Below are 15,143 nucleotides of genomic sequence, written 5' to 3' on the forward strand. Positions count from 1 at the left end.
CGGTAGGCAGGGCCAGTGCTGTCGGAGGAGCGGGGCACCGGGTGGGGGGCGGGGCCAGTGCTGTCGGAGGGGCGTGGCACCAGCGGGGCATGGTCGGACATGCCCTCCGAGCGGCGCTTCACCAAGGCACAAAATCTGCAACATCACATGCGATTATGAGACATGTGCGTAAGGAACGCATCTGAGCGGCGGCACAGCGCTTACCTACAGTACTGTGCTAGCGGCAGAACGTAGCATCGCTCCTCGATGCAGGCCACGCTGTTCTCATCCTGATGACGGGAGGCGAAGATCTCGTTCTGAAAGAAGACACGTGACGTGTGTTTACTCCTGAAAGTCACCCGGGACTAACCCACTGCCAGTGTGTGGGGGGGGTAATGCATTACAAGTTACGTCATCAGATTACTTTTTCCAATTAACTAGTAAAGTAATGCATCTCTTTTTATTTACAAGAAAAGAACCAAGTTACTTTTTCAAATGTATTTTTGCATGTATTGACTAACAGCTCTCCGGCTGCCATGTTGAGAGGAATCAAGAAGCGTCGTGTGAACATGAGGACACTGCATTTCTGGACTAAATGTCAACATGCATTTACTCGTTCAGTATTCCTCAACATGAAGAAAAACAGTGAAATGCAAACTTAGAATATGATGCAAACCTGCAATACTGCATTTAATCCCATTTTATTAACCAGTGAACTTTGATGTTCCAATTCAAACATACTAATAAGCAAAAATTACTTTAGGTAAACATTTGTGTTTCATTCTTTTTATTGCTGAAGAGTGTTGAACTTTCTTCTCCTGCGTTCTCTTCTTCGTGTAATCCAGAACGGCAGCACAGCTGAGAGCTTTGTTTGAGCGGCGCCCTCTACTGTACAGACGGGAATTTACATTTCCTTCAGCCTGAGGCTAGTGCTAATTTCGTTAACGAAAACTGTGACGAAAAATGTTTGTTGATTAGCTTTTTTCCCCAATGACTAAAAGGAGACGACGACGAGGCGACAATAAGGTCAATAAGCGATAACTGACTAGATCCACATGCAATACTGTTGATGATAAAAGACGACTAAAATTAATTAAAAAATGTATTTAAATTTTCGCCGAAAAAATGAAAATTGCTGCTCACGCCTCTACTGCATGAGCTTTCATGTGTGCGGTTGCCAGATATCAAGAGTTCTTTGTTAAAAGGACACATCTTTGTGCTTATTGGTGAAAGATGCAATTCCTGAAATGGAAAAATAAATTTCTCAAATGACAACAATCATTACGATTGTAATTTTGAGCAAACATAATTATTTATCAGTTTAACTATTATACAGCATAATGAAAATGTGACGAAAATTTTTCATTGACTAAAATGCTCAGACATTTAGTCGACTAAATCTTGACTAAACACAAGCAGGACAAGCTTGACTAAATATGATAACAACTAAAACTTACATCTGACACAGGACTAAGACTAATTTAAAAGACTAAATTCACTACCTTTCACTTTTGGTGTGAAAGGGCTTTTACATTTGCCAAAAATAGAACTTTTTATATTAAAAACAAACAAGCAAGCCCAGGCCAGATGAGAAAACGTAACGCAAAAGTAATGTAACGCAATACATTCTATAAAAAGTAACCAAGTAATGCAATTAGTTACTATTTTAGGGAGTAACGCAATTCTGTAATGCATAACATTTAAAAGTAACACTGCTGCAGGACTGAAGTGTGTTCAGATCACTAACCCAGCATAATAACAGCAGCGGCTCACCTCGCAGTGCATGCTGGGATCTCTGCCGCCCTGCGTGTGCTCAGGCCGATAGTACCAAAACAGACTCATCATCAGCTCTCCTGAAACAGAACCGGTCAGATCATGTGATGAATGAGCAGAGACAATTAAAGCTCCTACAAAACTGCAGCAAATAATGTTTAGTTGAAGAACTGAATGTTACATAATATAACACTTCAGGTGTCATGCCGGAAACTATGAATCCGCTGTCTAGTTTCTGTTAATACAACAAAAATGAATCCTGTAGTGCAAACATTAATTGAGTAAACAAAAAAGCCACAAAACGGCTCCGGATTCACTCAAAAACGACTGATAAGCAGCATGAAGATCTCGCGTGCATTCACACAAACACCACCAACAGGTTAAACATCAAGCAGAGCTGCAGTGAAGCTGGTAATGAACACAAGACACTCATCCTGAGTCGCATAGACATTTGCACTCACGTGATTGAACTGCTAAACTGGTGAAACGAACTGTCTGAAAGAACCAGTTGGCATGAAAAGAATCAGACTTCACATCACTAGCTATGAGTCGTCTGACACAGTGCCGTTTTTATTCCCTGCACATGATCTGCGAGGTGCTAAATGATAACCTGTTCTGGGGTCTTCCCACAGAGCTGAGATCTTGGCCACGTATGGCAGGGATTTCTTGCGGGGTCCGGATCGTACGAGCACAGTGTCTCGTACCCTGATCACCTCTCCGTCGCGCTCCACTCCTTCATAACTCTGACGGAGAACCGTCTCGTCATCGCCCTGCAGAAGCACAGCCATGACAGGTCAAACTCACAGATCTGACCTGCTCAACCATTCACCAGTCCTTTAATCGCTCACCGCAATAAACACCTCCTTCTCCGTGGGGACTCCGACCGGACGCCAACCGTTCGTGGCTTGTCGGTGGCTCGCCTTCTTCTGATGCTTGGCACTTGCTGTGGGGTGTTTCAGGGATGATCTGCTGTGGCCCATAGTGAGCGAGCCGTTGGATGGCTTGGTGTTCTGAGGGCATTCTTTGCCCACCTTAAGCCTGACCTCTGCCTCGGACGTCGTGGACAGAAGGCGCGGGGTCACTCGGGGCATGCCGGGACATCCGGAGCGCGGCAGGTCCGGGGGAACGAGGAGCGTGCGACTGTGCTCCTCTTCTAAAACGGCACAATCAAACAGTTCCATGAGTACTAAAAACATGCATCTCAATTTTAAAGTCAAGTTTTGAAAAATGAAAGTAAACTGCGGTTCTGTCTTTAAATTAAAAGTCCGTTTTTTTTTATGCAAAACAATGCACATTTTAGTCAGAATTGCATGCTGTCAGGATGAGCCTTCATGCAAAATGGAAACTAATAAAGCACCTACCCTATCCCTACCCAATATTTTATTTTCAACTTTTTGATTATTTCCTACATTTTTATTGAAAATAAATGCCTTTCCGATGCGATATGAGATTTGAAAAGGGAGAAAAAAGGTTCGGCAAAAGGCGGATTCGAACTCGGGTCGATCGCATCAAAATGCACGCGCTTTACCATCTACGCCACTGAAGCTGATGGTTGAAGAACGTCCCAATCAGATGTTGGTGGGGGCACTTAATGTAAATAGACACTCCGAATAAAGAATGCCAATCCTGTGTGTTTTAGCTTTTTTTGTTTCTGTTTAGGTTCTGTAAATTGAATTGCTACATATTCTGGTATTCAATGGCATTCTGTGCATGCAACTTAGGTTTACTGTATATTAAAACAATCATTAATTTCACCAAATTACCATCGCTGATTCCCTTCAACTCAGAAACTCGAGGCTTAAAAAAAAGTTCAGTTTCCCACTCGTAATTATAACTTTACTGTGGCGTTCAACTAGTAATTACGATCTTTCCGACATGACTTGAGTGCACCATTAGGCTAGTTTAAAGCGGTTACGTCTTATGTTTAGGACAATTTGGATCGTGCAATTCTCTCGAACTTTGTTGCAGAATAACTTACTTTTGCTGCAGCACAAATCACTAGCTCAAGCACGTATTGTAACGTTACACTGGTGATATCGTGCAGCGATACCATGGAAGAGTCATCATCCTCACCTGTTTTGATTGGATGGCTGCAGCTGGAGCAGTTGGTGGAAAACGAGCAGGTCCTGCTCTGCACGGCACTGAAGGCGTATCCGCTGACCCGACAGGCCTTGGCGCAGCAGGGCGACCCGACTGAACCGCAGAAGGCAGGGTGTGGGACACCCGAGGAGGCCAGCAGCTGGGACCCGGAGTGCGTGCAGGGCAGCATCCGAGCGCTCAGACTCGCCGTCCCCGGATGAGCGATGTGGACGTAGTAGCTGGAGCAGCAGGGATCCACACACAGGCAGGGATGGGCGCTGAGCGTCAGGGCCGGATGCGCCGGAACCAGGCACTCGTGCTTGACCACCGGCTGCTCCTCGCCCTCGCCGTACGCCTGCCGCCCGAGGAAGAGCGCCAGCCGGTGGCAATACCCCACCGAACCTTCCGGCGGACAACAGAAGTACGGACTCAGCTCTGCTTCCACCGGCTCCTCCTTTACTAGCTTCACGGGACGATATCCCAGCATGCTCTGGTATCCTGCTTCAGCCAAGCGGTGGCTTTCCGGAGTTGGCTTTGACTCGAAGCTCCTGCTTTTGCACACTTCGCAGGCTCCTTCCAGTTCAGGCTGCGTCCAGCTGTGTTTCCCGGACTTCTGCGCTTGGGGTTTGCAGACGGTCTTGCGGTCCGTTTTGATCCTGTGCTTGTTTGCGGCGGTTGAGCTGGTGAGCTTCAGCAGCGCAGCGGCGTTGAGTCCAGCCAAGCGTCTGGGAGTGGGAGCGTACAAACTCAAAGCGTCAGGCGTCTTATCGGTCAAGGCCTTTTTCATCCGCTTGGGCTTTTGGCACGTCTTTACGGCTCTTTTCGAGCCGGTCTTTGTTTGCTCTGTAGTGGACGAACCACCGCCTTGTTTCCTAGCGAGTTTTGCACCTGGCGGCCCGTCGGTTTTCTCGAGCAGAAGACTGTTGAGCGCCTCGGCGTTGAGCGAGGCTAGTCTACGTTTCCGTGGCTCCTGAGCTGAAGGTTTATCAATGGTGGCCTCCGGTTTGGTTTTGAGACGCTCCTGCAAGGACTCCCTGCTGTTTTCTGCTTTCTTGTAGGGTTTTGGTTTCTTTTTGTGCCCTGAAACTCTATCGGGATCCACCTCGCACACCTTGGTCTCATCATCAAGGCGAGTGAGCAGAACGTGGCAACTCTTGGCCTCGCTTCTTCCTCGTAACGGGTAGAGCTTCCGATGGCGCTCACTTGTAGTATTGCACTTTCCTTTCTTGGTCTTAGTTTCATTCATTTTCATTGAATGTTTTGCCAAACACTGACTCTCCCGACCGTTGGTCTTGACTTTCTTCGCCATGTCTTTCTTGGCCTTGCCTTCTCGCAATGAATGCACAGGCCAGGCTCCGCCCACAGTTTCACCATGTGACCAGCGCTCTACGTGGCCCCGCCCCTCGACACGATACTGGCCAATGGAAGCGTTTTTCCGAGCATGGGTCATGACATGCTTCCTGAGAAGAGCTACGGGATAAAGAGGATCTCAAGTTAATATAAAAAAAAAAAACATGAACACGAGAGGAATCACTGCTTTTAGTAAGAACAGGGTTTCTGCAGGTTTTAAGAAAGTAAATTTAAGACCATGGAAAGAATATTTATTTAACTGAATGGAAAACAATCTAAATTGTTTTGTATTAGTAACACTTGAAAGTTATAAAGTAATATTTCTAGCTTGAACACCTCTACTTTTACTGTACCTTCTGATCAAACTGCAAAAAAAGTGCTGTTCTTCAAACATCTAAACATCCTTAAATTAAGATACATTTACAGGAGATGCGCAAGAAACAGATCAAATATTAAGTGAGTTTATGATTAAAACAAGAACACATATCTGCCAACGGCCTCAGAAAAATCAAGGGGAAACAAGTTTATTTTCTGACCCCATTAGCCGATATTTGTTTGTTTTAAGCATAAACTCGCGTCATTTTGTTCAATTTCTCAGAAAGCAAAACTTCATATCTTCTTTGTGCATCTCCAGTAAATGTGTCTTGATTTAAAGATGTTTAGATATTTATACTGGAAAACAAGACTCACTGCAACATTTAATGTCACGACTTTTCTGCTCCGATTTAAGACCTTTTTAGTCCTTAATTTGTGGAAGGGCGAATAAGACTTTTTAAAACCTGCAGAAACAGATTACATTCAAACATCGTTTTCTGTGGACTGAACAATATGTGCAATAAATCCTCACATTATATTACTGCAGCTATTTGCGCTAAAACAATGCCACATTTAAAGAACCGTTTACCCTGAAAAATCACGTAAATTCTGTCATCAAATACTGACTCCCGTGTGACTCCAAACTTGTTTACTATCATTTTCTCAGTGGAAACACAAGAGAGATGTACGATGAACCGAGCTGGACGATAACATCCCTGAATCAACGACGAACTGACTTTAACTGAGAACTTGTGTCCTCTTTTTAGTGCTGGACTTGACTGGTTGTCTCTATTTCATACACGCAGCTAGACTGAATAAGGTTTCAGAGCTATAGCGGAGATCATCAGTGATAACTGAATTTCAGTCTGTGCATCACACTCAGACTGGGGATATACAGAGCGTCAAGTCTGCTCAAGCTGTCAGGTGCATTCAGGTCACTTTGGTCAGAGCAAGAATGCAATGCACCATTTCTACAAAAACATCTGCAAGATTTTTTAACTTTTATGAAATGTGCATGCGGTGTGTTTTCCCTTTTTACACTTTTATTCAACTTATGACGGTGCTGTAAATCGAATCGTTGCACATTCTACTGTAGTCGTGCAATACTACGGAATTCTGCACATGCAACTAAAGTTCGTTTTACTGTAAAATAATCAATTGAATTCAGTTTAACAAATTTACTATCAATACAGGTGCTGCATATCGTTTTCTGTGGACTGAACAATATGTGCAATAAATCCTCACATTATATTACTGCAGCTATTTGCGCTAAAACAATGCCACATTTAAAGAACCGTTTACCCTGAAAAATGACGTAAATTCTGTCATCAAATACTGACTCCCGTGTGACTCCACACTTGTTTACTATCATTTTCTCAGTGGAAACACAAGAGAGATGTACGATGAACCGAGCTGGACGATAACGTCACTGAATCAACGACGAACTGACTTTAACTGAGAACTTGTGTCCTCTTTTTAGTGCTGGACTTGACTGGTTGTCTCTATTTCATACACGCAGCTAGACTGAATAAGTTTTCAGAGCTTCAGCGGAGATCAGTGATAACTGAATTTCAGTCTGTGCATCACACTCAGACTGGGGATATACAGAGCGTCAAGTCTGCTCAAGCTGTCAGGTGCATTCAGGTCACTTTGGTCAGAGCAAGAATGCAATGCACCATTTCTACAAAAACATCTGCAAGATTTTTTAACTTTTATGAAATGTGCATGCGGTGTGTTTTCCCTTTTTACACTTTTATTCAACTTATGACGGTGCTGTAAATCGAATCGTTGCACATTCTACTGTAGTCGTGCAATACTACGGAATTCTGCACATGCAACTAAAGTTCGTTTTACTGTAAAATAATCAATTGAATTCAGTTTAACAAATTTACTATCAATACAGGTGTTGCATCCACGGTCCACCATGTTTTCGGACCTAATTTGGAAACTCGATTAAATCCAACTTTACTTGTTTAGCGCTTTTCACAAAAAAGTAAGAAAAAATAAAGCTTAAAGCATTAGTTCACTTCCAGAATGAAAACTTCCTGATCATTTACTCAGCCCTCATGTCATCCGAGATGCTCTTTCTGTCTTCAGTCGCAAAGAAATGAAGGATTTTGAGGAAAGCGTTCCAGGATTGTTCTCCATATAGTGGACTTCAATGAGGAGCAACGGACTGAAGATCAGTTTCAGTGCAGCTTCAAAGAGCTCCACAGGAGCCCGTCGCTCCGCATTGAAGTCCATTATCTGGAGAAGGTTTGTTGTGGCGTTCATGTGTGTTTAACTGGTAAATACAGTCTTTCCAACACGAGCGCACCATTAGAGTTATGATGTTTTGTGTCCACTCCCATTGACTTCTGCTGGAGGAAGCAAAGAGCGCCTGCGAGCAGCATTTGTGTTTGTGAGTGATTAATCACACATGCTGAATCTGGAATAGCTCTCACTATTTTACTATTAAGCTTAGAATTCAGCAAGAATCTGAATTCCATGAAACAACAAAACTGCGTCCTCGAGCGACTCACGCAGGATTCGAACCTACAACCTTTCAGTTGCACCAGATCTCCAAGCTTTAACTGGCCCGCAGTGTGGTGAGTAACGTTTGGTGATCGGAGACCGAAGCTGCCGCGAGCTCCTACGGTCGTGACGTCACGCCGCTCGTGACGTCGTCGCGGTGTTTGTTGTTTTATTAGAACACGAGAGGCCTGACGTCATCCTCCAGCAGACATAACGCCCTTCCTCAACAACAGCGTCGGTGGCGTCACAATATAGTTACACAGTGCTCGCGATTTAAAGCGCCCTTGATTTGCGTGCGAGGATCAAACGCGTCCGCGAAGCACGCAGCGCGACTGAACGCGAGAGACGCGACGCGCCGCGTGTTTCTTCGCGTGCAGCAGCGCGAGCACTCACCAGTAAACGCACGGAGGTCCCGCGGGGTGTTCGTCCAGAGCTGCTCGTCTGCTGCTGCTGCTTCTCTTCCTGCTTCATGCGAACCAATAACACACACACATGCTGATCCTCCTCCAATCAGGAGAGCACGAGTGTGCGGAGGGATCTGCAGCGCGAGAGCGCGGTATTAATCCTAAACACTCTGAAGAGCATCGCTGAGTCTGTCTGAAGTGTCTGAGCGCGTGTAGACACCTGTGCGTGGCACTGCATTAGATAACAAGCATATACTCGGGTTGTGCTCTTACAGAACATGTGAACATGCTGCTGCTCCCCAAACGCACATATATTGCCTTAAATATCAAACACGATATTGCCATATATTTGCCTATAAGGCCATATATAATGTTCATTCTCTGAGTTTAAACGCTCATGAGAAAAGTTATTTTTTTATGATATTATATGTAGCAATCATATATGCAACTTTATATTTAAAAATAAGTATGTTTATATATATAAGACTTATGCACAGTACTGTATGTACACTGTATATTGCACATTGTTCCAATTTAGGTTTCATACATTATATTTTTACGTAATATGGCCATACATGTCATATATGTAATGCATGTACACACAGTAGGCTATATTAGACGTGTGTATGTGTTTTACTGGCGGTGCACAACATACAGTATTAATACAAATATCTAATGTTCCTCATCTGTACGTCACTTTGGAGAACAGCTGAATAGTAAGTGTGTACGTTCTGGATCTCTTACAGTCCAGCCTCATCTGGGTTCTCCGGGTTCTCAGAGCGTTCTGGCAATGTTCTCTCAAAGTCATGTTCTTCTAGTAACGTTAACAGAATGTTTAAAGTTATCTGATGCACAAAAAAGCATTACAAGTTGTTCGTGAAGCTTTGTTCTGAAATGTTTCAGTTGGACGGTTTGTCACTTGTTTCAGAATGTTCAGAGAACATTTCAAAAGTAGCATTCCTATGATGTTTGCAAAGTGATACAATGAATCGTTTCCATGATGCCCGTACATTGAAGTCCATTATATGGAGAACAATCCTGGAACGTTTTCCTCACAAACCTTCATTTCTTTGCGACTGAAGACAGAAAGAGCATGTCGCATGACATGAGGTCTGAGTAAATGATCAGAGCAGTAACTGCTGAGAAGACTGAAGCTGAAGTGTGCTGGTGAAACTGCTCAGATGACTGAGATGTGCTGATTGTTTAAGGTCACACACATCTCCAGATATGACTGCCAGAAAATCACCGCTCACTTTCACTTTCAGTCTGAGAGCAGAGCTGCACTCACAGAAGACTAGCCACTTTGGTCACCGAGTCAGAAACATCTTTCTATATGACCGACGCATTCAACACTAGAACAGAAGCAAGAGACTGCGACTGAAAGCTGTTGTTTAGTGCACACGGTCACAGCTAAATCCTGCTTCACTTCACACCTCTGAGTCAATTCAGTTATATTTTAGAAGTAAAACACTTTATCCATGAATAAAAGTGATGCCGAAGCAGAATATTCAGATCACACGTTAACAAATGTTTCGATTGCATTGGTTTAATGATTAAATATGAAGCATATGAAAGACACAAGGGCAATAAATGATGCGATGGGTGAGTTATTATGCTGTGAACTATGAGAGTGATACTGCTTACAGACTGTCCACATTTATAGAGTCGTGAGAATACATCACAACACACAGAAATCAGTGTTTATTAGCACTCAGGTGCGGGAAGATCAAAACAAGAAATTATATTGCACGATAATTCATATTTTTTTTGCAATGTGACCATCTTAAGCTGTATAAATGAACATGAATTAATAATGAACAGTAGCAAATCTCTAATTGGATCTCATGTACACTAAAATAAAAAAGGTATCATCTAAATTAACTGGATTTTTTCCAATCTAATTATTATTTGGCATCACCGAATCAACCTAAAACACATTCATTTATACCTACAGAACTCTTATTTATGAGTTAAATCAGATACTTTGCTCTTTAAGCTGACGATCGCAGGTTACCATGCATTTTTTCCCAGTGTAAATCAAGTATCTGGATCATATTAACTGGATTAATAACCGTTCATAATATGCTGAATGAGAAGGAAAACAATGATATTTAACAGCTATGGGACATCTGATAAAGTCCTGATTATGTACCGTTCTTTGCATGTGTGTGTGTGTGTAAATGTGCATATCAGGGTTATTCTAGTTTACTAAACCTAAAAAATACTTGAACTAAAATAAATGTTAACTAAAATAAAGAATTTTATTATTATTATTATTTATTTTATTAAAGCTAGTTTACAAGTCAACATTCCATTTTCATTTATTACCTTGATGCACTAAAATAACTCAAATTAAGCATAAAAATTAAGTATAAAATTATATAACCTAAAAATTAATCATATAGTATATATATATTAGTGCTGTCAAACGATTAATCGTGAAGTTTTTGTTTGCATAATATATGTGTGCACTGTATATATTTATTATGTACATATAAATACACACACATGCATGTATATATTTCAGAAAAATATGTTTATATATTAACTAGTATATATATACTTATACAAAATGACTAAAACAACTATAACAAATATAAAAATCGAATTCAAAACCTTAACAAAGAATGATAATAATATCTCAATGTACTACAATAACAAAACATAAAATAAATTATATTATTTAAATGTTAGAGAACTTTAATTTGGATATTTTGTATTAAACTAAGAGTAAAGGATTTTTGGTAACACTTATTAAGTATAATGCATTATAAAGGGTTGTTAAAGGGAATAATGCATTATAATTATTCATAATGTGCGTTGTAATACATTATATCTTGTCGTAAATAAGTATAACCGAATATTAAATGCATAATGTAACAATGACTTGATAAGTGTTACAATGTATCAACTGTAGAAGCTGCATCACAAGGCTTTAAGTAAAGTGCGACCAGATTTTTAAATCAGATTGTTACGGCTTTATTTGAACCTTTTATGTTATTGTTTTGTATGCAAAGGTCACAGTTCTCAAACCACAATCTAATCAGAAGCTTTCAGCTCGTGCAGCGCTTCGTGCTGAACAGGTTGTTGCCTATTCCATAGACATACGGGCTGACTGCGGTGTAAAACGTGGTGATGAAGAACTCCAGCTCTGACCACAGTGTGAAGGAGTGCGGGTCCCACAGCAGATGCAGGATCAGATAGACGGTCCAGTTGAGCTGGAACAGAGTCATGGCCGCAAGGATGGCCTGCGTGCTGCGCTGGAAGCCTGATCTCCTGGGCCGCTGCTGGGACGTCAGCGATGCCTGTCGGGCCCTCACCGTCTTCTGCTGAGTTATTAAGATCCTGACGATCATGCTGCTCGTTACTGTGACTATCAGCAGAGGCAACAGGTTGCACACCAGAAGGAAGGAGTACTTGTAAACGCGGTTGCGAGTCGGGCACCTGGTTAACGAGCACTGGAAGAAATCGACCGGACAGCCCTGAGACGAGGAGTTCTGGTGACTCCAGTCCAGGTTAATGAGAAGCGTGGGCAAACTGAAGACCAGAGCCACTGCGCCGCAGAAGACAGAGAGAAGCACGGCCGAACGCAGACTGTCCATGAAGACGGGCCGGCTGACCCGCGTGTGCACGTCCCGCAGCTTCTGATAGCGGTAGATGCTGATGAGAACCGTGAAGAGGATGCTGGAGATCTCCCCGAGGATGGTGAGGAACTTCAGGCCACTGCAGCTCCAGACGCTTATCCTGCGAGAGGAGCGCAACAGCAAGATGTCGTAGACGTCCACGATCACAATCTCCTCCAGATTCGCTGCGGCCAGCCCGAGGAGAAAGATCTCGAAGGACTTCAGGCGAGGCGTCTGTAGGAGCGAGACAATCAGGACCGTGTTTCCTACAACGCCGATGACGGAGACGACGATCCTCAGAGCCAGAAGGTCCACGTAAAAGCCCTCCATGGCTCGACCGATGCGTTCTGCAGCAGATCTGGAGCCGCTTCTGCTCCAGCGGATCACAGTTTCTGTCATATCACTGCATCCTGCTTAATTGGAGCTTAAGGAGGAGAACGGAGTAATTGATGCCTTAGAGCTTTGGTGTCCTTCATCTGGTGACGAGCAGGCGCTCAGGCTTAATTTCTCCATGGAGTTTGGCCTCACATCTCCATCACTGGCTTGATGATTGACAATAAACATCGGCTTCCAAGCAGAGCTGCTTTCATTATTTTTAATTAAAAACATTTATGCGTCACACATTTGTATGACAGGTAGAATAACCTCATTAACAGATCTCTCTCTCAATCAAAACTACATTAAGAAAATCTTTATTTAAATCTAAAGTTTTACACAGTTATTCATAATAATACAAAGGTGCTTGTAGATGCTTTTGGTTTTTATGCCAACCTCACATGATTTGGTGATTTAAAAAAAAAAACAATGTAATGAAAGAAGTCTGTTCTGCTCACCGAGGCTGCATTTATTTGATCACAAATACTGTAAAAAATGTGAAATATTATTATAATGTAAAGCAGCTGTTTTCTGTGTGAATATCTGTTAAACTGTAATATATTTCTGTGATGCGCAGCTGTATTTTCAGCATCATTCCTCCAGTCTTCAGTGTCACATGATCTTCAGAAATCAGTATAATATGCTGATTATTAGAAACATTTCTGATTATTAGCAATGTTGAAAACTGATTTATTTATGTTGAAAACATTTTTATTCATATGTGATGCATTAAACTGATTAAAAGTGACAGTAAAGACATTTCGAATGTTAGAAAAGATTTCTATTTCAAATAAATGCTGTTCTTCTGAACTTTCTGTTCATCTGTGAATCCTGAAAAATACAATGCATCAGTTTCCACACAAATATTTCAACACTGATGATAATCAGAAATGTCTCTCAAGCAGCAAATCAACATATTAGAATGATTTCTGAAGATCATGTGACACTGAAAAAAAAAAGATTAAATAAAATCTTTATTTTTTAAAAATGTATGTTCCACCTAAATTACCACAATCTGGTTATATCTTCATATATAGCTAGAATGATTCTCTGCCCAGCCATGAATTATGATTATAGTTATCCAATATTACCACACCTTCTAAATACATTTATAATGGTAACAACATTTCTCACTAAAATATTAATAGTTATGATAATTTAATATTTGTCACCACTGACATTAAACCCAATGACAGACAAATTGTGAAAGATGCCATATTAATGTATTATGATTTATAACATTATCAGAGCTGGTAGATTACTTACAAACTGTAGTCCGCTACTGATTCCAAATTACATGACAAACATTGTAGTTAGTGACGTCATCCGTTACATTACACATTTTAGGTAATATAGTCAGACTACTTTTAGATTACTTTTGACCTAACGTGTTTATCACATTGATTTAAACAGGATAATCTTGTTCCACATTGATATAAAAATGCAAAGAGTAAGAAAATCTATTCCATTGTTTGTTATTAACATCATAAAGTGCATTACGTCAAGGTTTAACAAACTGGGGTTCGTAAAGGAACTGCAGCGGGTTTGTGAGTTTAATGAAAAGCTAATAATTAAATCATAAAAATGTTAAAAAATAACAACAATCAAAATAAAACACTTACTAAAAAAATGATATTTTATAAAGGAACATTTTCGTTCGGGGGGAACGAAGAAACAAGTGTAATATCCCTTAATAAATTGTCAGGTTTTATGGTAAAAGTTGGAAACTTTTGGAAACGTGACAAAAATTGAACTGGCGTGCTGCATTAACTAGTAACGATCAAAGAAAACGAATATGATGCCTATCTTTACTGTAGAAGACTGTGAGACATAAATAGTGTACTGTAAGAATAACTACACTATATAACATCTCTCTTCTCTTCAGGAAAACACTGCAAGCAGCTCAGAGTCAATGGCTTGTAAGTCTCTTTTTTCTTTATTTGTTGTGCTCACTGAGGCATTATGGGATGGTTTTCTGTGAAAAGCACAAATAATATGCAAACACAATTGACTTGCAAGATACAGTATATTTACTATACACAGTATGCAAGTCTCTGAATATATGCATCATTTTATGCTTAGTTGAATTAAAAATAAAACCAATGACAAATCCATCAACATAGCTAGAATACAGACGTTTATTTGTGTTAATATGCTGTACTGCAGTAAAAGACACTGATGGCACACTGAACATATGCCAGATATCAAGAGTTCAAATCCCCAAATCAGAGCTTCTCTGTTAAAACGATGCATTTTCTGCCCGGTGTTTTGCTTAGTTTTTGTGATCTGGCAACCATGCGCACGCGCTCTCGACAAAAACAGGACAAGCTTGACTAAATACGATGATAACTAAAAAAAACATAGGACTAAGACTAATTTAAAAGAAGATTCTCAGAAGATGTGAGATGTTCTGGAGGCTTGTGAAGATTATTCCTCCGCTGAGGAACAGTGAAAGTAAAGCTTCTGGAAACAAACGCTCCTCAAAAGATCCTGAGGATCAGATTTCAATCTGTTTGGTGTTTAGTGGTGAAGAGACGTTTGCTCAACATAGTCCTGAAATCTTTCACCAAGACGATGAAGACAAGGCCTGTGTTAGTTGTCTGTCATTTATAAATCACTCACTAATTAATCTCTCAGGCTGGAAAACATCTCAATAACTCAAAAAAAAATCTAAGATTCAGATCGTAATATTTTGAAAATAAAGTAAAAATTACAAGAATCAAGTCGAAAT

General features: G+C 41.1%; 2 protein-coding genes across 2 annotated transcripts in view; both read right to left on the minus strand.

Annotated features, from left to right (window-relative positions):
* Positions 1-8,508, minus strand: part of LOC107564325 (bromo adjacent homology domain-containing 1 protein-like) — an 11,668-nt gene extending 3,160 nt beyond the window's left edge. Inside the window, exons 1-7 of the mRNA XM_016249370.1 lie at positions 8,404-8,508; positions 3,826-5,301; positions 2,601-2,905; positions 2,363-2,522; positions 1,753-1,832; positions 205-296; positions 1-135 (exon numbers count right to left, since the gene is read on the minus strand). Of these exons, the coding sequence (XP_016104856.1) occupies positions 1-135; positions 205-296; positions 1,753-1,832; positions 2,363-2,522; positions 2,601-2,905; positions 3,826-5,281 (2,228 nt within the window). The 5' untranslated portion in view covers positions 5,282-5,301; positions 8,404-8,508. The remainder of the gene's footprint in view (positions 136-204; positions 297-1,752; positions 1,833-2,362; positions 2,523-2,600; positions 2,906-3,825; positions 5,302-8,403) is intronic.
* Positions 8,509-11,467: 2,959 nt separating this feature from the next.
* ora6 (olfactory receptor class A related 6) lies at positions 11,468-12,367 on the minus strand. The gene has a single exon (XM_016249391.1). The coding sequence runs from the start codon at positions 12,365-12,367 to the stop codon at positions 11,468-11,470; it is 900 nt and encodes a 299-aa protein (XP_016104877.1).
* Between the last annotated feature and the right edge of the window lie 2,776 nt (positions 12,368-15,143).

Source organism: Sinocyclocheilus grahami, unplaced genomic scaffold, assembly GCF_001515645.1.
Source record: "Sinocyclocheilus grahami isolate Dianchi unplaced genomic scaffold, SAMN03320097.WGS_v1.1 scaffold924.1, whole genome shotgun sequence".
Classification (NCBI taxonomy): domain Eukaryota; kingdom Metazoa; phylum Chordata; class Actinopteri; order Cypriniformes; family Cyprinidae; genus Sinocyclocheilus; species Sinocyclocheilus grahami.